The 24,705-nt window shown below is 46.9% G+C and overlaps 1 protein-coding gene and 1 long non-coding RNA gene across 5 annotated transcripts in view; one reads left to right on the top strand and one right to left on the bottom strand.

Moving 5' to 3' along the window:
• Nucleotides 1–16,437, bottom strand: part of CNNM2 (cyclin and CBS domain divalent metal cation transport mediator 2) — a 143,983-nt gene extending 127,546 nt beyond the window's left edge. For all 3 annotated transcript variants that reach the window (XM_088448713.1, XM_088448714.1, XM_088448715.1), the window contains exon 1: nt 14,730–16,437. In XM_088448713.1, coding sequence (XP_088304839.1) covers nt 14,730–16,215 — 1,486 coding nt within the window. In that variant the 5' untranslated portion in view covers nt 16,216–16,437. The remainder of the gene's footprint in view (nt 1–14,729) is intronic.
• On the top strand, nt 16,331–24,378 carry LOC148504644 (uncharacterized). Of its 2 annotated transcripts, none has more exons than XR_015869917.1 (3): nt 16,331–16,471; nt 23,663–23,971; nt 24,304–24,378. It is a non-coding gene; the product is annotated as an uncharacterized LOC148504644 (long non-coding RNA). The 2 variants fall into 2 exon arrangements; XR_015869918.1 differs by lacking the exon at nt 16,331–16,471 and adding an exon at nt 16,598–16,670.
• The last annotated feature ends 327 nt before the right edge of the window (nt 24,379–24,705 follow it).

The following is a 24,705-nucleotide window of genomic DNA, read 5'->3' as shown; positions in this document are numbered from 1 at the left end:
CCCTGCCCAGCACATCACGGTCCTAAGGCATGTGACATCATATCATCGCAGAAGAGGGAGAGCAGGAGGATGAGCGCCTTGTGCTTCCCCAGGGTGCGGTTCGGCTTTTCGCCCTATTAAATTCCAAAGACGCGAAAATGGGACCCGGTAAAACACAAACAGGCGAAAAGTGCTGTCAGATTTGGGGTAATCAGCCTGACACCACCCAAAAGTTGCACTAACATTGGGGATCAAAGTAGTTGCCCCCAAATAGCCCTATTGAAGCTATTTGGGGGACTTAAATGCTCTTAATAGCTGCTAATTTGCTATTCTTCACCAATTGTGCAAAGACGCTTTTAGTAGGGATTTTTTGGTGAAAATAAGTAGTCCCAGCAAATTTGGGGTACATGAAAATGGGTGCAAGCATGGTTAAAAATCGCAAAAGTAAAGTTTAAAAAAAAAAACGTGAAAAACACACCTTCCGCATGCAACTGCAATTAAAAAAAACACCCCCCCATACTAGCAGACTCCCTAGAAGCTTATCTTAGTAGTTTTTAAGTTTGTACCCCAACTTTGGGATTTTTCGCCCCCTTTTTCTGTGTCATTTTTTGGGGTGCAATTTTTTTTTTTAGGTTTTTTTTGACACAGGTAACTTTTGGGAACCTGTCCCAAGGGTGCAGGGTGGTTTCCCCACCTTTGCACCCCAAAACCGCAATTCTGCACTTTTTTCCCTCTGGTTTCATAGGCAAATCTTTTTGCGCATTGACTTTCCACGTAGGTGAAAAGTCTTTGGAATTGAATATGGGGATGAGTTTTCGCCTAACGAAATGACGTCAGTGGCTAAACTTTTTCGCCGAAAACGGCTTTTCGCATCTAATTGAATATGCCCCTTAGTGTTCATTCTAGCACCATGCATCTGTTCCTCTTCCTGCCTGGGGTGTTGCTCTCTGCTCTGGTGCTTGTAGCACACAACTGCTGTATCTCAGCAGTTTGTTGAATCAGCTGAGTGTGCTAGAGATACCAGAGCAGGGAGCGACATCCCAGGCAGGATAGAGGAACTGCATAGGTTGTGGGTCGTGATAGGGGCACATTGCTAGAATGAAGACTAAAGGGCCACATACACAGTGCGATATGCACCTTGCGATGCAACGGTCAACAAATCGAGCGGTCCCCACACACGGAGCGATCCGGTGGCCGACCGCCCGATATGCCGGCACCCCCCTCCCCCACTCACATATCGCTGCATGGGATCGTTCGTCGATCAACTGAACATACAGAAAATCTGGAGGAGCGACGGACGATCCCACAGGACCATGCAGTGGGCGATAAAATGCCCACACACGGAACAATATAGCTGCGATGTCGTTCAAAACCATCGGATCGGCAGCTATATCGATCCGTGTGTGGAGGCCTTAACATTTCAGGCAGTTCTCCTCAGCAGGGGAGAGTAAACACCTGCTACCTGGATCCCACCTACTTCATCAGTGAGGGGGCAATTCATGTTGAATCATATCATCATTACAGCCCCTCTGCATTGCCACAAATTGTGGCACTGTACAGAGGGAACACAATGATGACAACCCCAGGGCGATATCTGCATTGCTGTGACTCACCTAATAAAGGTGAACAGGGGCTTAGCGATCTATTTTTTGGAGTTTGTTGTGAACATACATTATTAAATAACGAGACTGTACTTGTAAAAAAATAAATCATACTGTGTGAGTTAAAAGGGGGTGGTGGGAACATTGACCTTGGACTATCCCAAAACGGTTTTAAAAGTTTCAACCCTCTTGCGCAGATAATTTACTGTCAAACAGTGTTCAAAGAAGTTGTGGGAAAAAAAAAAAAATTAGAAAACTGTTGGAATGACAGCCTCAGCAACCGAATGATGACAGAAATGGTGAACATGGACAAAGAAACTGTTAGGCAAGTTTTGCATCAAGATCTTAACATACAAAAGTTTGTGCCAAGATGGTTCCAAGGCTTCTCGCTGCCGAGCAGAAAGAAAAGCAAAAGTAAAATTTGTACAGACATTTTGGAACAAATTCAAGCGGATTTGCATTATTTTAGATAAAGTTATTACCGGTGATGATGCATGGATCTTCCAGTACAATCATGAGACAAAACGAGACCTTGCACTGGAAAACACCATCACCACCAAGAATGAAGAAAGCTCATCAAAGCAAATCCAAGTTCAAAGTCATGATGTGTTCATTGATAGCAAGGGTGTTATTTTGAAAGACTGGGTACCAAAAGGCGGAACAGTGAATCAACATTACTACAACAATGTTCTAGCAACTTTGTGGGAAAGATTCAGAAGCCGCCAGAGTTGTGGAAAAATGGTTTCCTCCTCCATCAGGATAATGTACCAGCCCACATAGCTCTCTCTCTGTGAAGCAGTTTTTGGCCAAGAAACAGACTTCAGTGCTAGAACACCCTCCATACTCGCCAGACCTAGCACCGTGTGACTTCTTCCTTTTCCCTAAGGTTAAATCTGTACTCAAGCAAACCAGTTTTGCATCAGTTACTGAGATAAAGAAGAAACAACAGAGCTGTTGAGACAGCTGACTGATATTGAGCTATAGCACGGCTTTGACCAATGGAAAATAAGAATTGTGTGGATGCAAAAGAGGAGTACATAGATTGGAACGGAGTTAAAATTTCATTTATATATTTAAACATAAATGACGGAACCAATTTCAATAATTTTAATAGCAGTACCTTGCATTACGCTACTAGCATTCCAGATAGGCTGTTTCAGCGGGGTGCCCTGCCTGATTTTAAAAATCTAAAAATGTGCTCTGACTTTATGGAGGTGTACCAGTGCCCCACTGGTCACTGGCTAATATCTACCTGTCCCACCCCGGCGGGAACATTTGCCTGTGGGGGGGGGGGGGGGGGGGGGAGTTCTGGATAAGCACTCACCGCAGGGTGAATAGATGCCATGCACATGAGTACGACATCTGCTCACAGTGCGGGGAGAGCTTGGGGGCAGCCCAGCATCTCTGTGGCTGCTGGGCACACCCCCTTGAGTGATGGAATGGGCAGTGCCTCCACTTCAGCGCATGCAGGTGTGCCCTCGCCCATTATCGACGCCCCTCCCCAATAAAAACCTAGCTTGAACAATACACTTTTTTTTTCCCTTTGACATTCTGCGTCGGATGAAGTTTTCATGTATAGTCTAGTACAGTGGTTCTCAAACTTGGTCCTCAGGACCCCAACAGAGGTCACGTTTTCCAGGTCACCCAGAAGGTGCACAGGTGTATTCATTACTCACTGACATTTTAAAATATCCACAGGTGGAGCTAATTATTTCACTTGTAATTCTGTGAGGAGTTCTGGAAAACATGCACTGTTTGGGGTCCTGAGGATCGAGTTTGAGAACCTGTGGTCTAAAGCCCCCATATGCCATGCTAGGCCTTTTAGTTCTACAAAAGCATCAGAGGTTCTGGAACAGTAACAGGAGAACTGATACCTTACAGGGACTGCATTGGGCAGACCTCTATACTTTCAAAAGCCGCACATTACAATTAATGTAAGTAATAAGTTAAGACCGTACATTTACATGAAAAACTCCAGATGTGTAATAACATATCAAGAGGTATTTTACACAGCAGTGACAAGTAATAACAAACATATGAAAATAGAACAGGAAGAAACAGGCGGACAAAATTAAAGGCTCATAGGGCAACATACACTACTGTTAAACAACCAATTATCCTCTGCATATTGCAATCAGCAAATTAATGGATTCATGTTAATTTGCTAACAAAAATTTTGGCTACACTGCGTTAATTCTGATTCAGGTATAGAGTGTCCCTTGCTATCTAGGGTAGGGCATGGAAAGTCCATGACTCTTGTCTAGGAAGCTGCACATAACCGGAGGGATGTAATCAGCGGCGTGCGGGATGCAGACGATCAAAATACCAGCGTCGGGATCCCGGTTCCAGAATCCCGACCGCCAGCATCCCGAAGGCAAGTATGGGGGTTAGGGGAGGGGGTTGAGTTTAGGGTGCAGGGAGGGGGAGGTTAGGTTTAGGCACTAGGGGGGGGGGGGGAGGTTAGCTTCAGGCACCGAGGAGGGAGGGTTAGTGGTAGGGGTAAGGGTTAGTGGTGTCAGGATTGTGACTGTCGGGATGCTGCTGTCGGTATACTGACCGGCGGCATCCCTACCACCAGGATCCCATACCCAACCCACAACCGGATATGTGCAGGACATTCTCAGTCTTCTGATCTGAACAATATCAAGTTGAAATATCATATAGTGTGAATACATGAGGGCAATGAGTTGGTTAAAACCTGTCCGTCATCAATAGGTGACAGCACTGTACAACTATGGAGAGGTGAAAGATCCTCTGGCAGTAAGGAAGAGATGAATGAAGTATCAGGATGGTCAGTAAGTAACAAGCCTGTAGTGCTGCAGGTTAGAAATGCACAGTCTTGTACTACAGGTTCTTAAATGGAACTTCTGTTACCCAGTGGTTGCTGAAAACATGCTTTTTCCAATACATGCAAAACAACTGAACTGGTACAATCAGGACTTGAATGTCAAACCAAAAGGCAGATAAATAAGAGCAGAGTCCCACATTTAGGAGCTGAATCTCAGTTGCACACAAAGCGAATGCAAGTGCGGACGGCCGGGCAGCCAAAATGAATGCAAGCATCAGTACGGCTTCATGCATTATAGAGAGATTATTTTAGCAAGAAAGGGGGAAGTGAGCTCTGGAGTCTAGTATTCAACATGCGGTCCTTCCAGCTGCTGTGGAACTACACATCCCAGCATGCCCTGTCTGTTTTGCTATTACGGCATGCCAAAACTGTGGCAGGACATGCTTGAGATGTGTAGTTACACAGTAGCTGGAGGGCCGCATGTTGAACACATTTTTAGAAATATAATTACTAACTATTTCTACTAACAATCCATTTACACTACAGTATGTCACCCGATGCAATGTATGGCACCATTCCCATCAGGAAACAAACAGATATTTACCTATCCAACTATTTACCCAACTTTTCTTTTAGTAAATAATCAGATGTAGTATTTTCCACTATTGTGATGCTTTCTAGAAAGTGCTGTGAATTCTCTCTCATGTGAACATAAATGCAATCTGCTAAAAAGAAACAAAGACAGAGACCTGTGTTCAGTATTGCACAGGAAAATGATTGAAGAAAGGAGAGGAACCCCAAAGGGCAAAATAGGTTCAGCACACAGGGAAAATGTCTTAGCAAAGAAGGGGTAATTAGAGTCTGGTATGTATATAATCTGGGATGACACGTAATTAAGTGGAAGTCCCTAAAACTTTTTTCTTGCGCAAAGAAATGGTGAACAATTAGCTAACCATTTGCTTTTGAACTTATTTTTAGAATTTTTATAATCCTTATATTGAATATTATATCTAATTTATACATATTAGCACGGTTAAAAGTATATAGCAGAATAAAATAAAAGTTTTAAAACTCATCCACAGTGTCATAGTTTAGGTCCAAGTAAAATAAAATAAAATCAAACAAAAAAAAAAAATGAAAGTATTCTTGCTTAATGCCATAAGATAATCTTCCCCTGAGAAGAGCTTTTTAAATGGTATCCTGGAGGTGAGAAACACGTCAGAATGAAAATGTCACACATTAAATATTGATGGCATTAATCAGAGATCTCATTTTTAGTCTGACAATGGCAATTAAAAATGTATAAACAGGATACAGTCTGCATAAAGTTCACACATAACTACCCATAATTAATGCCGCGATTAAATCCTTAAATTCTTTAACCATGCCTTATTAAAACACACAATGGGAGCGGAATACCAACAAAAAAAGGGTAGTAATGTGCTGAAACAAAGCGTTTCTGATAAACTACATATGAAGAATTTAGGTCTCAGCTGTATTTATCCACAATTCACATTTTACAACAAGCTCCACTTTAACACGTTATACCAATCAAAAGCAACGTTACATTATACAGTAATTCAATTGAACTGTTTTTCACTCTATGGTCTCTCTGTTATTACCCAGTCTTGTTTTATCACTATTTTGTTCCCAATTGTAAAGCACAATCGAATATGCTTGGGTTATATAATACCACAGTTCGGGGTCTGACGGGAGGGTTGGAATAGGGTTCCAATCCGGATCAGACCCAGAACTTACCCCTTTCATACTGTGTCGCCAACCCAGGATATTCCCGAGTCGGCGCCGTTCACACCGAAGCCGGGTCTGCAGTGACCCGGCTCTTCCGGAGTTGCAGTAGATGCTTGGAGATAGTCATCTCCAAGCGCTACTGAAGTCATCCAATCGGGCGGCATGACCCTGGTTATCGTGACCTTGATTGCGCTGTTTACACTGCAGGGTGTCACAGGAAAGACCCGTGGCCAACCCTGCAAAGTACCCGAGTTGGATCCCCCGGTCCCTGGACCAGGGTGGATCCATTTACACAGACAAAAATCCTGTGTTGATGCACATCAACCAGGATTTTTAGCTTGGTGTAAAAGGGGTATAAGTAACTGTTAATAATAATAACTTTACAAATATAAAATTCTTTAAGCAAAACGGACAACATGGCATAACAGAAACCTAGTCCCGATATCAGTAGCACATGCTGAGGAGGTTCATTACTAGGTGAAAAGTCTCCACTCGCTCTAGACACTTGAAACTGAAGAATGTGTGTAAATGAACTAAGCAAGCAGAGCCGTCAGTCAACTTTTTGGAATGTTCACTTGACAATGCAGAATAATGATACATCATTAGTTTGTAGTCTCCATTCCAAAGAATAATTTTAGTCGTAGCTGGTCTATGTCCTTCAGGCAACCTGTGCACTGTCTACACCAGTTTTTTACTTCTGCAAGGGATAGCAATATCCCTTTCACGTAGGAAAATCCTGCCAGTAGGACCTAACGACACTGAGGCATAAGGCATCCATGAAGTGCCTCATGCCTCAATCATGCGTCAGTAGCAGAGGTTAAAACTTGGCTCTCTCAACACTATACAAAACAATAAAAAGGAAAAAGCATAGAGACTTACTACTTGCTAAACTACAATTAGTGGTTCAAACTACATAGTCTAAAAACACCTAGGGGACGACTCAGTTCTATGCAAGCATGTTTTCTGGATGGACTTTGCGATTTTTAGCACCAAATCAGATCCGTATCAGAACGTACCGATCTACAGACATTTCATACACAACTCCACTTGCGTTTGAGGCGGCGTAACTAGGTGGCAAAGGGGCATTCACACATAGGATAAGTGTACCAAAAGGCCTGTCATAAGTATGTAGATGCAAGAGTGTGCTATGCTGAATTGTGCGCATGCAGGGATTGGTCTGCGTTCAGACTGGTGTCTTGTACACGGTATACTGCTGGCGCAAGCACGCCCTTGATGACGACAGCTATTTCACCAAGCATATGGATAATGGCAGTGCGCTCATGTAGATGCATACACTCGGCATACAGGTGAATATCCATACGCAATGTGTTCAGTTGCGGCCGACTTGTGTGCACCTCATAATTGGCCCCTTAGTACATCAGAGTCCCTCACGCTGAAAACTATATGGTAGAAAGTAAAAGCAGAAAAAGAAACAGACCTGTTGTTTTTAAACACTCAGAGCTGCTGTAAGATTATGCACTTAGAAGTGACCCACATAAATCCTCCCAGCTATGTACACTCCTGGCCAAAACAGAATGGATGTGATCAGTGAATGGGGTGGGGGGAATGCTGGCGGCCTGCTCTCACAGCAATACAGCAGGATCGGGGCTGGTGGGACGGACAGAACTTTGATCTAACACATGCTCAAGCACGCTGCATTAGCGATTATAATAGACCAGTTATGGAAAGTCTGTTTTATCTGAGGGATTTGTTCTATCACTTTCCCTGCTTAGGATTTGACTGGTGCTAGGATCTAATGGGCAGTGACACTCCTAACTGTGGGAGTTCCTCTACAAAGGGAGACCACTTAAGGGAGGCAGCTTTAAACTCTAAGGCCCGTATTCAATTTGGAGCGAAAAGCAGAGATCGGCAAAAAAGTTTCACCGATGACGTCATTTCGCCAGGCAGAAAAGTATCGCCGTATTCAATTTGAAAGACTTTCTGGCTGGCGGAAAGACAATGCAATGTAATAGGCCAAAAAGTTTCGCCTATCAATAACAGGCGGAAAAAAGTGCACAATTGGGGTTTTGGGGTGCAACGTTGCGGGAACCCCCGTGCAGCCTTCAGACAGTCCCCCAAAAGGTAAACTGCGTAAAAAAAAAAAAAAAACTCATTTTGACGGCGAAAAAAAAATAATGTTGGGAGACAAAGTTAAAAACTAGCGAACTAGACTCCAGGGGGGTCCCCAAGTATGCACCAGGTGTTTTCATTGCAGGTGCTTGTGGCAGGTGGATTTTTCTTTTTTTTTTTAAACTTTACTTTAGCAACTTTAAAATATTCTGGCCCCATTTACAAGTACCCCAAATTTGCTGGGATAAGTTATTTTCTGCAAAAAAAAAAAAAAAACCTCCTGAATACTATTCTTCACCACTTACACAAAAACGCTATTTAGCAGCTATTGAGTCCGTTTAAAAACACCAAATACCTTCAGCAAGCCAAATCGGGGTGTTCCATAGTGAATCCCCATGTCAGAGCATCTTTTGGGGGGTCTCAGGCTGATTTCCGCAAATCTGACATCACTTTCCGCTTGTTTCAGTTTCACCGGGTCCCGTTTTCGTGTACTTTCAAATTGAATACGTGCAATACTTTTCCGCTTGCAAAACAGGCGAAAAGTGTGGGAGCCGGAAAAGTATTGCGGGTCCGCTCAAAATTGAATACGACTAACTCTCCTTAAGTACTCCTAAAAGCCACATTTTAAGGATCGCTGTATGAGTACAACACTATATTACTGTAACTGACTTAGACACACTGGTACTCAGACAGGAATCTCATTATAACCTGGCACGTAGCTCCATTGTTCCCATTAAAACCAATTTAACATATGCTTGTCCAGGATCATAATAGAACCAAGTATTATGCGTTATAGGATAGACGAAAAGGAATTCTAGCCTTCAGTCAGTGCAGATGCCTTTTGCTAAATACATTGCTAATTAAATAAACAAAAAAAAAAATAGATTTTGGTGACATATCCAGGGGATTGTCAGAAAGACAGAGTGGTTTAGATTATTTAATGCTGGAAACAACAGAAAATAGCTATGTGGATTACGCATTAACCAATGCATAGAGCAGGCGCGAGTCATGTCCAAGTACAACTGCAGTATATGAATGGTAAATGCAGGCGGTTGGGATGTCGTTCTCATTATGAGAATAAGAAATCTCATTTTGCACAATGTACACATCTCACGCCACATTTATAATAGGTGTAAGATATTTGTTAACATTAACCTATTGGTTTCATTGGTACTATTTTCACCTTGACATTCCACCACATTCTTATTCAAGTGACCATGCTATTGTATGATAAATAAGGAACTACTCATTTATTTCTCTTTTGTAAGTGTCATTCTTGCTATTTATGGTTGCTTTTTTTGGATGTAATGTTTGTGAATGACAGATTGGAGTCATTATTTATTCTTTGTTGCTCAGTTGTATTTTTATCTATTTCAATGTTCTATGGGGGCGATTCAATTGACCAGGATGTTATTAGCGGCAGAGCTATTCAATTCTAGTCTATCAGTTATGTCGGAGAATGCTGGTTCTCGCAACTAAAGCAGGGTGTTTAGTCGAGAGAACCGGTATTATATTACTAAAGTGTCGGTCGCAAGGCTGATAGTGCTGCGCTGGAAAACAGCCTTGGCCTTAAAATAATTAGTTGTGTCTTTTTGAACACCTGGGGCAATCTTTTAATAACTGGGGGTATTTATACAAACTCCTTAGACTTGGATTTCCATGCCTTGGTAAAGTAACATTAAGGGCTGATGCAGAGAGAGAGTACATTTGTGTAAAAAAAGAAAAGAAAAAAAAAAAAAAAGAAAAATTAAATGCGTTCACCCGAAAGAAAACTCCATATATGTGCGTTTAATTTAAGTCCCTCCCCCCAAATAAATCTGCAACCAGCTCTAGGCTGTGACAGGCTGGAACGGTTACACGACAGGCATGAGGTACACGCTATTGCAGATGCGACTGCAGAGCGACTCTTTAAGCTAATGGCGCAGCCGATGGTATTCATACTGAGGTGCTCACTGGCTGGGGTGCTATTCTGCAGCTGTGCGCATTAGACGCACCATCAGATGCACAATCTGAGATTGTACCTACCCTGTGACAGGTGCAATTTCTTAATCATGGCCGGGGACATTGCAATTGCGACTTTAGTTGCGTACTGCGACACACCCAAGCATGGCTAGCCAACCCTGTTACCACCCAGAAACACCCACCTCTCTGTGATGGGGGGGGGGATTCAATTGTTTTAGCCGGCAGTGATAGATGCCAGACAGAACAATTCAATTGTTGCTCCGTTTTAGGTGCAAGAGCCACTGACATTTCTACTCGCAGTCTCCTGAGGTGGCCAGCAGAAATGTGCAGAGGCTGTGGTTTGGGGCCTAACCAGGACTTTAAACTGGTTTAGCCCCTTTACACTGCTAAACGCAATCTATTTGGATACGACATGTGCTATAAGCCATGGGCGCCCAAAAATAATTGAATATTGCACCCCAATCTCCCGTCACTGTAGAAGAGAGCATGGGCGCGATAAAACAATTGCATCCCCCCCTCTGCGTCCATATTCATTCTGCCGCTACCACTGGGACGCATGCGCAGACCGAAAACATCGCCGGCTTGCGTGTGACATGGACACTGCGTGTATCTCTGAAAAAAAAACATTGTTAGTCGAGCTCCCTGGCAGTCCTAAACAACTTGGGTGTGCTAGCGCTGGAAGAACTACAAATGTCAATATAGGTATGGTTACCAGAGCATGCTGACAATTAAACAAACTTAGGTCCCCCTATGCATTAGCCTCTAGGTCTCACAAAGCATAAGCAGCATAGACTTTTCCACAACAGGTGAAGGTATAGTGGCGCATTCCATGACACAAAAATTCAGCAATAAAAGGATTAATACCCCTCAATAAGGCTGATAGAAGAGCACTTGAAAGGATAAACAGTCTCTTACAAACAAGAATATTTTGCATTACACATATACAAAGGAAATACATATAAATGTCCTTTAAATGTTGCAGCAGGCCCATTAAGAACCACTTTAAACTCTGTTTTTATTTCCCTATTGTAGGAGTTTGATTCTTCATGTTGTTTAGAAAAGTTACGTACAAATACGTTTTAACAGAAGCTAAATAAATGTAGCGTGAAACAGGAAAACAATTAGCTCCACATTGGCAACCGATGGCATGTACTGTGCTACAACCCATCAGGGAAATAAGCCTCTTAATTACGTAACCATCAAAACCATGCAGGCTTTGTTTGTGCCTTTCTAACGAAAATCCAGCCTTCTCTGCCAACTCGGTTTCAGGGGAACGGAGTCTTACCCCAAGCCCAGTGATCTTCCGACAAACATTCCTTATCAGGAACTCATGCACACTGGCACAAAGGGATGTATGCAAAGATCCACACAAAATTAAACGAACAATGATGGGGGGGACAAAACTTTGTAACTTGCATTTCAAATCTATTATATGTTCAGCAAATCCTAAGTAATACTAGGGGCCTTAATGACGGCAAGTAAAAAGATACCTATTGTTTGGTTACAGGACGCACAGACACCCCATTAGTAATATTACACTCCCTTTGAACCAAACACTCACAGTTATTGATACATTTGCAAGTGTTACATTATGAATTGTATGGGCTACTCAGTGAAAACCAGTGGATGAAGTTTAGTAGGTTCCAGCAACAGCACTGGAACATAACTATGCCAAAATACGCCACTGAACTAATGGTTTAAGCCGGCCATAACCATCATATGGACATTTCATCTCTCTATTTGTTCAACAAATATTATCCAAAAATCACTGCATGCATGAGCCTGAACCAATTGGGTCAAGCTAATGAAATGATGATGGAATACTATAGGATTAAAAAAATCTAGTATGTCACTGAATGCATCTATATGTGTATATTGTAAATGACAATCCATGAAGTTCCTGTGATTCGGTCCTTTGACCCAAGCTTAAACCAACCAGATCTGTGCAGACTGACCACAGATCCACTCAGTGATCGACCAGGAAGAACAAGCAGCTTGCCATATTAAGAATGTATTACAATGACACAGCTTCGCTACATCCCAATAAGCATGCTACATCTGTTACAACAACCACATATAGAGGTGCCCTTTTAACAATCCATAAATTCCAACAACTCGGTTGCACAAGATACGAGATGTTCTTGCGCCAAGCTGCCGCTCATCATCCTGTGGGTGAGCTGTGTACTAGTATTTCAGTATAGAATACGACTAACTCATGACACCTCACCACAAAATTTGTTTGTTTTCAAGCCCATCACCCACAGTCACTCTAGGATAATGAAGGATAAGTCTCTATGCACATTGTTGCATTCCATTGTGTGCACTCATATATATCAAATCAGATTGCAGCTACTATATGTTGTGTTACTGTAATATATGTTTTGTAAAACAGAATAAATAAATATGGGCAAAACAAAAGAATAAAGTTGAAATAAAATATAGTAGGACTTGTATGCAATGAGTAAGTGATTAATATTGCAAAGTTGTACATAATAAATCTTTACGTATCCTACTAGGTGTTAGGCACCACATAACAGATTAAGGGGTCTATTTACTAAGCAGTGTTAGGAGACAGAGTAAAAAGTGATAACGTACCAGCCAATCAGCTCCTAACTGCCATCTCACGGGCTGTTTTTGAAAAATGACAGTTAGGAGCAGATTGGCTGGTACCTTATCACTTTTCACTCTGTCTCCTAACACTGCTTATTCTTAGTATATAGACTCCTGAGTTGGCAAGGAAGTTGTGCTTAGAGATAGAGATTAATATATATATATATATATATATATATATATATATATATATATATATATATATATATATATATTATACACACTTTTTTTATTTTTTTTGGTTCTACAGATCTGTTTATACCACATTGCCCAAACTGTAAATATTGTGACACTAGATGTCAATGTATTTAATAATAATAATGTAATCTGTTTAAATCTCTCTTTGCAACATATTTATAATCAGTTACTTTTAACTGCAAAAATCTGGCAGCCATAACTTATGTATCTTATAGAGGCAAACACTGATGCAGTTACATTCCCTATACCACAATGAAATGCCTATTTTAATTACATTTGTTTCTAGGTTAGTACAGAGCACATTGGTTTTTGCAGTAGAAAGGATTCATTCCCACAAACTAATTTAAAGCCACTCAAGACACTAATAGCGATCAGTTGACAACGGTTCAAAGAATTCTTTGTAACCAAAACCAATCATTGTACACATGTATTTAATGAGCAAAGCTTGACAAATAGAACATTCCTATACTAGAATTAAAATGGTTATAAACGTAAGTACATTAAACAAATTACATTTATTAAAAAAAAAAAAAATGAATTTGAACATATCTAATAGACTCACGTTATGTTTTAGAGGTTGTGACCCACTGGTTAAAACAATTTAAGAAGAGCATACCTGTGTTATGCTAACAATGGAGGAAGAGGGTTGCTTCAGGTCAAATAGCAGAAATGCAACAAGTGACACTATTGCAATAACCAGAGCCACAATACCATACCCAATGAATAAAAACTGGCTATTAGCAGGCAAGGTGTTAAGAAAATACATAAAGATGAGACACGTGTGAACTATGATTATAGGAAAGATCTTACTCTACAAACGTGCTGGACAGCGCTAAGAGTTCCTGTACAGTTACTGAGTCAAGTTAGATGAACAAACATACAATATTGCATATCAAAGGGACAGTCTATAGATGCTACACTGCAGCTGTTTCTAGCTCTTAAACAAATACTACCATGATAAGGTAATTTAAGAAATTGACACACACACCTAGTACCAAGCAGACACTAAAATACGCATGATACATACAACCTCTCATTGCTTATTAAATGTGATTGCAATGATTTGGGTCACTGCACAGATGTGCAAGGTCTATCAGTGCATGGTTATCAACCTTTATTGTGGTTCAGGACCAACACTTTACCATGTCACCAAGAAAAGCAGGCAAGCTATGATATTCAACCTGTTAGACATGACCAGAAAGGCATCTGTGAAGACAAGCTGGGACTTGTAGTTGCACAGAGGCTGGTATGCCACCTATTGCTTAAGCCTGGACTAGCTAAATGAAGTAGTGTTGTTAATCAGCATAGAAATTATGAAATGCTAGGCACTCTTTATCACAAGACACAGGTGATGCCAGGCACTCTGTACCACAGACACTAGGAGAAGCAGGGCACTCTGTACCACAGACATCAGAAGATGCTTGGCATTCTGTAACCCAGAACCTAGAAGATGCCAGGTATTCTCTACCACAGTACCTAGTAGATGCCAAGCTTCCTGTACTAGAGAACCTAGGAGATGCAGGGCACACTCTACTACAGACACTAGGAGATGCTGGGCATTCTCTACCACAGACACTAGGAGATGCTGGCCATTCTATACAATAGAAACTAGAAGTTGACAGAACATAGAAAATAAAAGTAATTCTGTATCACAGATACTAGGAGACGCTCTGCATTCTCTACCACAGATACTAGGAGATGCCAAGCATTCTCTACCTCTGCACCTGTAGTGCCATTCCCTACCCACCAACACCCCATGGCAAAGCTCCCACCTTTTTTGAACTCTTCCAGCATGGCATCCAGCTTGGTGTCATTGAAGACAAAGTGCAGGGGGTGGTTGTAGAACTTGGTGATTGTCTTCAGCGGGGTGCAGTCATCAGGGTCCACAAAAGCAAGGTCCTTGACGAAGAGTAGGTCCACGATGTTGGACCTCTCCCCCTCATAGACCGGGATGCGGGTGTAGCCACTCTCCATGATCTCGGACATGGTGTTGAAGTCCAGAGTGGCATCCCCGGCCATCATGAAGCAGTCCCTGAGCGGGGTCATCACGTCCTCCACCGTCTTGGTCCTGAGCTCCAGGGCCCCCTGGATGATGTTGAGCTCCTCCTTGACCAGGTCATTGTAGGGATCGGTGACCCTCAGCATCTCAAGCAGCTTCTCCCGGTTGTAGACGGTACCTATCTCCTGACCCAGAACGCAGTCCAGCAACTTGCTGACCGGGTAGGAGGCCGGGAAGGTCATCATCATGAAGAACTTGGTCAAGAAGATGGTGTTGGCCCCCACGGCCAGGCCGTGCCGGGAGCAGATGGCCTGGGGCACGATCTCCCCGAAGATGACGATGCCGATGGTGGAGACCACCACTGCCACCAGCCCGGAGCCGGCGATGTCGTCCAGCAGGATGGTCAGGGTGGTGTTGACCAGCACGTTGCCCAGCAGCAGCGAGCAGAGCAGGTAGTTGCCCTGGCGGCGGACGGGCTCGATCCTCTTGGCGTAGTTCTTCTCCTTGTCGGTGCCGCAGTTCTGCACGATGCGCAGCTCCATGGGGTCCAGAGCCATCAGGCCGAGGTTGAGGCCGCTGAACATGCCGGAGAGGCAAAGCAGGAGGGCGATAAAGATGACCTGCAGCCAGAAGGGGAGCAGGAACTTCTTCTCCTCCTCCACGATCACCCGGGTGTCCTCCCCGGCGTGGTAGACCCAGGTGGTCTCGGTCCAGGGCTGGTGGCCACCGGGGCTTGGCGGCGGGCTAGAGACGGAGGTGCACAGGTAGTACGCTTTGCTCTTCTCCGTCTTCCGCAGGGGCTTCATCTCTATCTGCACGGTGCCCGAGCTGCGGCGGCTCAGGCGGATGCTGGGCAGGATGATGATGTCCGAGGTGCGGATCCCGCACGGGTAGAAGTCCTCCTGGTCGTCGGGCTCCGGGCTCTTGCCGGCGACCCAGGGCGGCGGGTGCTCGGTGAAGGCGATCTTGGACCAGGTCTCGTTGTCGATGTTCTGCCCGTACACACGCAGCTCCACCCGGCTCCGCTCGCTCACCCGCAGTGCCCCGGCTTTCATGAACGAGACGTCGTCCGTGTCCTCCAGCCGCAGCCCGATGATCACGGTCTCGGCGCCCTCCTCCTCTCCGGGACTGGGGGGAGGTGAGTCGGCCGGGCAGCCGCGGAGAGTCAGCAGCAGCATCACTACGGGCAGGAGCCGGCGGGGAGTGCGCGCCGGCATGTTGAGAGTGGGCAGTGTGGCGGTGATGGAGCCGCCCGCCATCTTTGGTCCGGGTAGGTGACTGGAAAGGGGGGGGGGAGGAGGGGACCGGGGGAGGGGGGGGGGAGAGAACACAGGGCTCACACCCAATCACGGACTGCCTTCATCCTGACTCCCGGACCGGCGGCGGCAGCTGCAGCCCCTGCCTAGCCCGACACCCGTCCGGGTTCTGTTCTGACAGGACTGGGCGGCGCGCGCGACCTGAGGTGAACCAGCCTGTGCTGACATCCCGAGCGGCCAATGACGGAACGAGGATCCGGTACGGGGGCGGGGCCTACTGACAGAGGGTGGGCGGGTTTCCCTGTGACTCGTGCAGAGTGGGGGCGTGGTGACCGTGGGTTATTGACACAGATGCATGAATGACATGTGCTGTCAGACTGTTCCTCTGTGGGGTCTGTATACAGTGATTACTACCAGCAGCGTGACAGTACACAGGAGACAGACAGTAATGTCAGAGGGTGTGCTTATCGTTCCTTATTACTGGCATTATGCAACATTCATACGTTACTATTCATTACTATCATTATACAACATACATACATTTATTATTCTTTATTGTTATTATTCAATCACTGTTATTATTCATTAGTGACATGCAACATACATACATGCATGCATTATTATTTATTACTGTCACTATTCAATAACTGTTATTCTTTACTAGTCTTATGAAATATCCATTGTCTTTTATTAAGACGTATCCATTGTCTTCAAAGAGCTGTGAGAATGACTACTATAATGCACATGGGCATATCTATAATGGTGTACCTGGGTCTTCTGAGTCAAGGGGGACCACCAGTGGCATTTCTAGAGAGGAGGGGGCCCGTGTGCAGTCTCCGACACGGGCCCCCTCCTCTCTGTCCGACGGCCGGCTGCGGACTGAGCTGCGCGCGGCCAGAGCCGGAGTTATAGGCTCTGGGCACTAGAATGTGCAGGTCACCTGGAAAATGGCAGCGGCGGCCATTTTCCAGTCGTTTTTACAGCGCCGGACCCCCGCGCCGACGTGGGACTCCGGAGAGGTAAGTAATACTATGGGCGCAGGGTGTGCGGTGCCCCCCTGGGCCCAGGGGCCCGTGTGCCCCGCACACCCTGCACCCATTATAGATACGCACCTGGGGACCACACTGTTCCCTTGCACTCAGTAACTACTTATTTTATTTATTTATTTATTAACAGTTTCTTATATAGTGCAGCATATTCCGTTGCGCTTTACAATTGGAAATATTAATAGAACAAAACTGGGTAATAACAGACAGATATATCTTACCTCTCAGCTGCTGCTATAGAACACGGCAGTGGTACCACATTTTATAAAAGAAAAAACCTGTAATACAGGAGGTACAACTTTCCTTCTCATGTCAAAATGTAAAAAAAAATTGTTAAAACGTAACAATAGCATAATATATGCACACAGAACAAAAGAGGCACCTGTCAGCTTCAGAGATTAATTTGTAATCAGCCTCTGTGCCGGTCTGCATCTGTCTGTAATTACACAAGCACGCCCTTACTGTACTCCCCTCTTCCCTTCCCACATCCCGCCTCTCCAGTTACAAGCAGTCATCAGAGTCACATATGTGCGTCCATTTTCTGGCCGTGCGCAGTGCCAACTCTTGTATTTTACACTGTGCAAACTGGTGTAAGCTCACCTCAGCATAAGGCCTAAAGTGAATGTGAACAGTGCATCAATATTTGGCAATTAGGATACCTGTCCTGAGCAGGGCCATCAACAGAAATCTTGGGGCCCAGTACACTTATGTTTTTGGGGCCACCTATGCCCTCTCCTAGTACTTATCCAAGCCCGTCTCACACACACACACCCCAGCCCCTATGACTGTCGCACACCCCTCTTCCTCAGCCCGTGTGTCAGTCACTCCCCCCTCTTTCCCAGCCCCTGTGTCTGTCACACACCCCTCTTTCCCAGCCCCTGTGTCAGTCACTCCCCCCTCTTTCCCAGCCCCTGTGTCTGTCACACACCCCTCTTTCCCAGCCCCTGTGTCTGTCACACACTCCTCTTTCCCAGCCCCTGTGTCTGTCACACACCCCTCTTTCCCAGCCCCTGTGTCTGTCACACACCCCTCTTTCCCAGCCCCTGTGTCTGTCACACACCCCTCTTTCCCAGCCCCTATGATTGTCACACATCCCTCTTCCTCAGCCCCTGTGTCAGTCACACCCCCCCTCTTCCCCAGCCCCTGTGTCAGTCACCCCCCCTCTTCCCCAGCCCCTGTGTCAGTCACACCCCCCCCTCTTTCCCAGCCCCTGTGTCAGTCACCCCCCCTCTTCCCCAGCCCCTGTGTCTGTCACACACCCCTCTTTCACAGCCCCTGTGTCTGTCACACACCCCTCTTCCCCAGCCCCTGTGTCTGTCACACACCCCTCTTTCCCAGCCCCTGTGTCTGTCTCACACCCCTCTTTCACAGCCCCTGTGTCTGTCACACACCCCTCTTCCCCAGCCCCTGTGTCTGTCACACACCCCTCTTTCCCAGCCCCTGTGTCTGTCACACACCCCTCTTTCCCAGCCCCTGTGTCTGTCACACACCCCTCTTCCCCAGCCCCTGTGTCTGTCACACACCCCTCTTTCTCAGCCCCTTTGTCAGTCACCCTCCCTCTTCCCCAGCCCCTGTGTCAGTCACCCCCCTTCTTCCCCAGCCCCTATGACTGTCACACATCCCTCTTCCTCAGCCCCTGTGTCAGTCACCCCCCCCTCTTCCCCAGCCCCTGTGTCTGTCACACACCCCTCTTCCCCAGCCCCTGTGTCTGTCACACACCCCTCTTCCCCAGCCCCTGTGTCTGTCACACACCCCTCTTCCCCAGCCCCTGTGTCCAGGGCGTAACTAGGGTAGTGTGACCAGTGCCATGGCACAGGGCACCGCAGGGCAGGGGGCGCTATTTGGGCCTGTCAATTTTCCTTTTTATTATCATTATCACTTGTAGCTTCCTCTTCTTTAATCCCCATCAACTCCTGGCCTCCCCTATCTCTTTATCTCTTCCCTGGCCTTTCCCCATGAGGCCATGGCCCTTTTTCAGGTGCGCTATCTTATGTCCCTATTTAAAAAAAATGTTTTTCTTTTTTTTGGGGGGGGGGCGCCAATGCTCTCTCTGGCAAAGGGCACCAAAAAGTCTAGTTATGGCTCTGCCTGTGTCTGTCACACATCCCTCTTCCTCAGACCCTGTGTCTGTCACATACACCCTTCTTTCCCATCCCCTGTGTCATATCTCCCCCAGCCCTTCTCACATCTCCCTCTCCCCCAGCCCTTGTCACATCTTCCCCCCTCCCCCTACCCTTGATAAATCTCCCCCTCTCCCCCAGCCTTTGTCACATCTCCCCCAGCCCTTGTCATATCTCCCCCACTCCCCCAGCCCTTGTCACATCTCTCCCACTCCCCCAGCCCTTGTCACATCTCCCCCACTCCCCCAACCCTTATCATATCTCCCCCTCTCCCCCAGCCACTGTCACATCTCACCCTCTTCCCCAGCCCTTGTCACATCTTGCCCTCTTCCCCAGCCCTTGTCACATCTCCCCCAGCCCTTATCACATCTCCCCCAGACTTTGTCACATCTCCCCCTCTCCCCCAGCCCTTGTCACATCTCCCCCAGCCCGTGTCACATCTCCCCAATCCCCTAGCACTTGTCACATCTCCCTCAGTCCCCTAGCCCATGTCACATCTCCACCACTCCCCCAGCCCTTATCACATCTCCCCCTTTCCTCCAGCCCTTGTCACATCTCCCCCACTCCCCCAGCCCTTGTCACATCTCCCCCACTCCCCCTGCCCTTGTCACATCTCCCCCAGCCCTTATCACATCTCGCCCTCTTCCCCAGCCCTTGTCACATATTGCCCTTTTTCCCAGCCCTTGTCACATCTCCCCCAGCCCTTATCACATCTCCTCTACTCCCCCGGACTTTGTCACATCTCCCCCTCTCCCCCAGCCTTTATCACATCTCCCCCAGCCCTTGTCACATCTCCCACTCTCCCCCAGCCCTTGTCACATCTCCCCTCTTTCCCAGCCCATGTCACATCTCCCCCTCTTCCCCAGCCCTTGTCACATCTCCCCACTCCCCTAGCCCTTATCACATCTCCCCCACTCCCCTAGCCCTTGTCACATCTCCCCCAGCCCTTGTCACATCTCCCCCTTTCCCCCAGCCCTTGTCACATCTCCCCCTTTCAACCAACCCTTGTCACATATCCCCCACTCCCCCAGACCTTGTGACATCTCCCCCACTCCCCCAGCCCTTGTCACATCTCCCCCACTCCCCCTACCCTTGTCACATCTCCCCCAGCCCTTATCACATCTCGCCCTCTTCCCCAGCCCTTGTGACATTTCCCCCACTCCCCCTGCCCTTGTCACAACCACCCCACTCCCCCAGCCATTGTCACATCTCCCCCACTCCCCCAGCCCTTGTCACATCTCACCCAGCCCTTATCACATCTCACCCTCTCCCCCAGCCCTTATCACATCTCCCCCAGCCCTTATCATATCTCCCCCACTCCCCCAGACTTTGTCACATCTCCCCCTCTCCCCCAGCCTTTATCACATCTCCCCCTCTCCCCCAGCCCTTGTCACATCTCCCCACTCCCCTAGCCCTTGTCACATCTCCCCCAGTCCCCTAGCCCTTGTCACATCTCCCCCACTCCCCCAGCCCTTGTCACATCTCCCCCTTTTCCCCAACCCTTGTCACATCTCACCCACTCCCCCAGCCTTTGTCACATGTCCCCCTCTTCCCCAGAACTTGTCACATCTCGCCCCCTTCCCCAGCCCTTGTCACATCTTGCCCTCTTCCCCAGCCCTTGTCACATCTCTCCCAGCCCTTATCACATCTCCCCCAGACTTTGTCACATCTCCCCCTTTCCCCCAGCCTTTATCACATCTCCCCCAGCCCTTGTCACATTTCCCCACTCCCCTAGCCCTTGTCACATCTCCCCCAGCCCTTGTCACATCTCCCCCACTCCTCCAGCGCTTGTCACATCTCCCCCACTCCCCCAGACCTTGTGACATCTCCCCCACTCCCCCAGCCCTTGTCACATCTCCCCCACTCCCCCAGCCCTTGTCACATCTCCCCCAGCCCTTATCACATCTCCCCCTCTCCCCAGCCCTTGTCACATCTCGCCCTCTTCCCCAGCCCTTGTCACATCTTGCCCTCTTTCCCAGCCCTTGTCACATCTTGCCCTCTTTCCCAGCCCTTGTCACATATCCCCCAGCCCTTATCACATCGCCTCTACTCCCCCGGACTTTGTCACATCTCCCCCTCTCCCCCAGCCTTTATCACATCTCCCCCTCTCCCCCAGCCCTTGTCACATCTCCCACTCTCCCCCAGCCCTTGTCACATCTCCCCACTCCCCTAGCCCTTGTCACATCTCCCCCAGTCCCCTAGCCCTTGTCACATCTCCCCCACTCCCCCAGCCCTTGTCACATCTCCCCCTTTCCCCCAGCCCTTGTCACATCTCACCCACTCCCCCCTCCCCCAGCCTTTATCACATGTCCCCCTCTCCCCCAGAACTTGTCACATCTCCCCCTCTCCCCCAACCCTTGTCACATCTCCCCCAGCCTTTGTCACATCTCCCCCACTCCTCCAGCCCTTGTCACATCTCCCCCACTCCTCCAGACCTTGTGACATCTCCCCCACTCCCCCAGCCCTTGTCACATCTCCCCCACTCCCCCTGCCCTTGTCACATCTCCCCCAGCCATTATCACATCTCCCCCTCTCCCCAGCCCTTGTCACATCTCGCCCTCTTCCCCAGCCCTTGTCACATCTTGCCCTCTTTCCCAGCTCTTGTCACATCTCCCCCAGCCCTTATCACATCGCCTCTACTCCCCCGGACTTTGTCACATCTCCCCCTCTCCCCCAGCCTTTATCATATCTCCCCCTCTCCCCCAGCCCTTGCCACATCTCCCACTCTCCCCCAGCCCTTGTCACATCTCCCCCTCTTCCCCAGCCCTTGTCAAATCTCCCCACTCCCCTAGCCCTTATCACATCTCCCCACTCCCCTAGCCCTTATCACATCTCCCCCACTCCCCTAGCCCTTGTCACATCTCCCCCAGCCCTTGTCACATCTCCCCCTTTCCCCCAGCCCTTGTCACATATCCCCCACTCCCCCAGATCTTGTGACATTTCCCCCACTCCCCCAGCCCTTGTCACAACCCCCCCACTCCCCCAGCCATTGTCACATCTCCCCCACTCCCCCAGCCCTTGTCACATCTCACCCAGCCCTTATCACATCGCACCCTCTCCCCCAGCTCTTATCACATCTCCCCCAGCCCTTATCATATCTCCCCCACTCCCCCAGACTTTGGCCCTCATTCGGACCCGGACGCAAGTGGCCGTTCGTACGTTCGCCGTACGTAAAAAAATATGTAAATTCAAGCACTCGCTCTTATTTTCGAACGCAGCTAAACATCCTCCCCAAACTCTACCGACCCCTCCTCTAACTAACGAGCGTGCCAAATAGCGAGAGTACATCCCCGAAGTGGCTTGAAGGGAACGCACGCACAAGTACAAACCGGAAGTGGGACTGTCAGATTCCGATTACCTGCTCCTTTTTTCTGCCTACCTCCCTCAATCGTATCATGCCAATCAATATATCAATTAGCTTAATTGTTTTTTTTGTTTTTTTTTGACAATGCAATAAACTTTAATCTTGTCCGTGTTTGTGTTTACCCGCAGAATACGTACGGCTTAAACATTCGCTTTTCTTTGTCAAAATACATGTTAGAGCCAATTAAACAATTGTTTTATTTGTTTTTACTCACGCATATTTTCCTGGGTTCATTTCTTTATTTAAATTTGCTTACGCATGTCACTGCATCAAGCCTATCATAACTCTCAAGAGATTTCTGGCCCTGTCGAACACATGACTCATACACTAACCAATAGAATTGGTCCTGTTAATTACCCAAATACATTAGCCAATCAAATTTATTTTCGGGTCTTTATTAAAAATGATTTTTAACAAATACACCATTGCCATCATGAGAGCCTCGGCATTCACCAGGCGCAAGCTGCTGGTGTTAACCGAGGTGATGGATAGGCGGATCACCAGCCAGCCTCCACCCATCACAAATAGAGAGAAGCGTTCCGCATATGCGGAGGTACGTGGCCGCCTGCGTTCCTTCGGCTCACGCCGCCAGATCGGCCAGCTGGAGCGCAGGTGGTCGGACCTGCAACGGCGGACGCCCCGCTTGCTGGCATGCTTTCGCATGCAGATCGCGGAAAGTAAGTTTTTGGGACTGTGGTTTTCATGTTTATCTTTGTGTCCCTAACTGCGTGTGCATGTTTTCATGTATGTCCTATTTATTCATTGTACTCATATCTGCATGGCCATGTTTTCATGTATGTCCTATTTATTCATTGTACTCATATCTGCATGGCCATGTTTTCAAATTTTTGTGTTGTCATAAATTAGTGTTTAACTCGGTTTTGGTTGAAACTAACCACAATTTGTTTCACATCTTTTAGAGGCACAGCAAAGACTACGGCGTCATCGCCATCAAAGACGGCGCTCTCGCCCACTCTCCCCAACCCCAAGCCAAACCTCCACACCCCCAAATTCCCCTATTTCCCCCTCCTCCCCAGCCTGTACAGACCCTGTGGAGGATGTTTCGGGGGTCCTTCCCCTCCATCCCAATTCCCCCTCTCCTCCAACCACCCCTCTTCTAACTACCCCCTCCCCTGAATCCCAAATCACCCCGCCAACCTCGTTGGGGAATGGAGGCACCTCCGAGGAGGACGAGGGAGTGGCTTCTGGAGCGGCCGTTAGTTTGAACGGTATGGTTTTTTTTTTGTTTTTTTTTTTGCAAAAACTGTTTGTATGTAATCATGTGTCTGTGCCTTTTTTTGTGTTGTTTTGGTGAATTTTTGGGAGTTTTCGGTTTGTCTTTACCTGTTACTGCTGATTTCACCATACACATATCACACCTGTCTGAATCTGATTTTTTGACTTGTAATTTTTGGGTAGACCATTTTGGGGTGCTTGGTATTTTTCGATGTAATTCTGCTTTGGGCCACAATATTGACATTTTTGGGTAGCTTGGTTTGGCTTGTTTTTTAATGTGGTTTCATTATTGATGTATTAATCCCCACACTTTTCTAACCCACAGAGGAACAGAGGCGTATGGCTGAATTAGCCGGATGTGTGGGGCGTATGCGTGACCACGTCATCGGGCTGCTGGTGGTCCTTGACCATATGTCGGTCCTCCTTAGGAACAAGTTTTAGGATTTTTTTATACAAAAGTTAAATAAATTAAAAATTTAAACTTAACGTTCTGTCTCATTCCTTGTTTCCAAATCAGAGATTGTTTACACTGACATAAGTAGACTCTTCCAGCAAGGATTTGCAATTATTGTCACAAAGATTGTGTGTTCTATTTTTTAGGAAAACAGGCACAAGAAACACCTAACAGTAACAATCTGATTGGCCTTTTTTGGTGTTGTACAAATTATATATTCCTACATTTTACAGGTTCCTATTTGGGGGGCAACCTGCTTAGGCCGATATTACA

The sequence above is a fragment of the Taudactylus pleione genome, unplaced genomic scaffold (genome assembly GCF_031769625.1).
Source record: "Taudactylus pleione unplaced genomic scaffold, aTauple2 ptg000464l, whole genome shotgun sequence".
Taxonomy (NCBI): Eukaryota; Metazoa; Chordata; class Amphibia; order Anura; family Myobatrachidae; genus Taudactylus; species Taudactylus pleione.
Note: the sequence above shows the minus strand (reverse complement) of the source record. Positions and strands in the feature narration are given on the sequence as shown.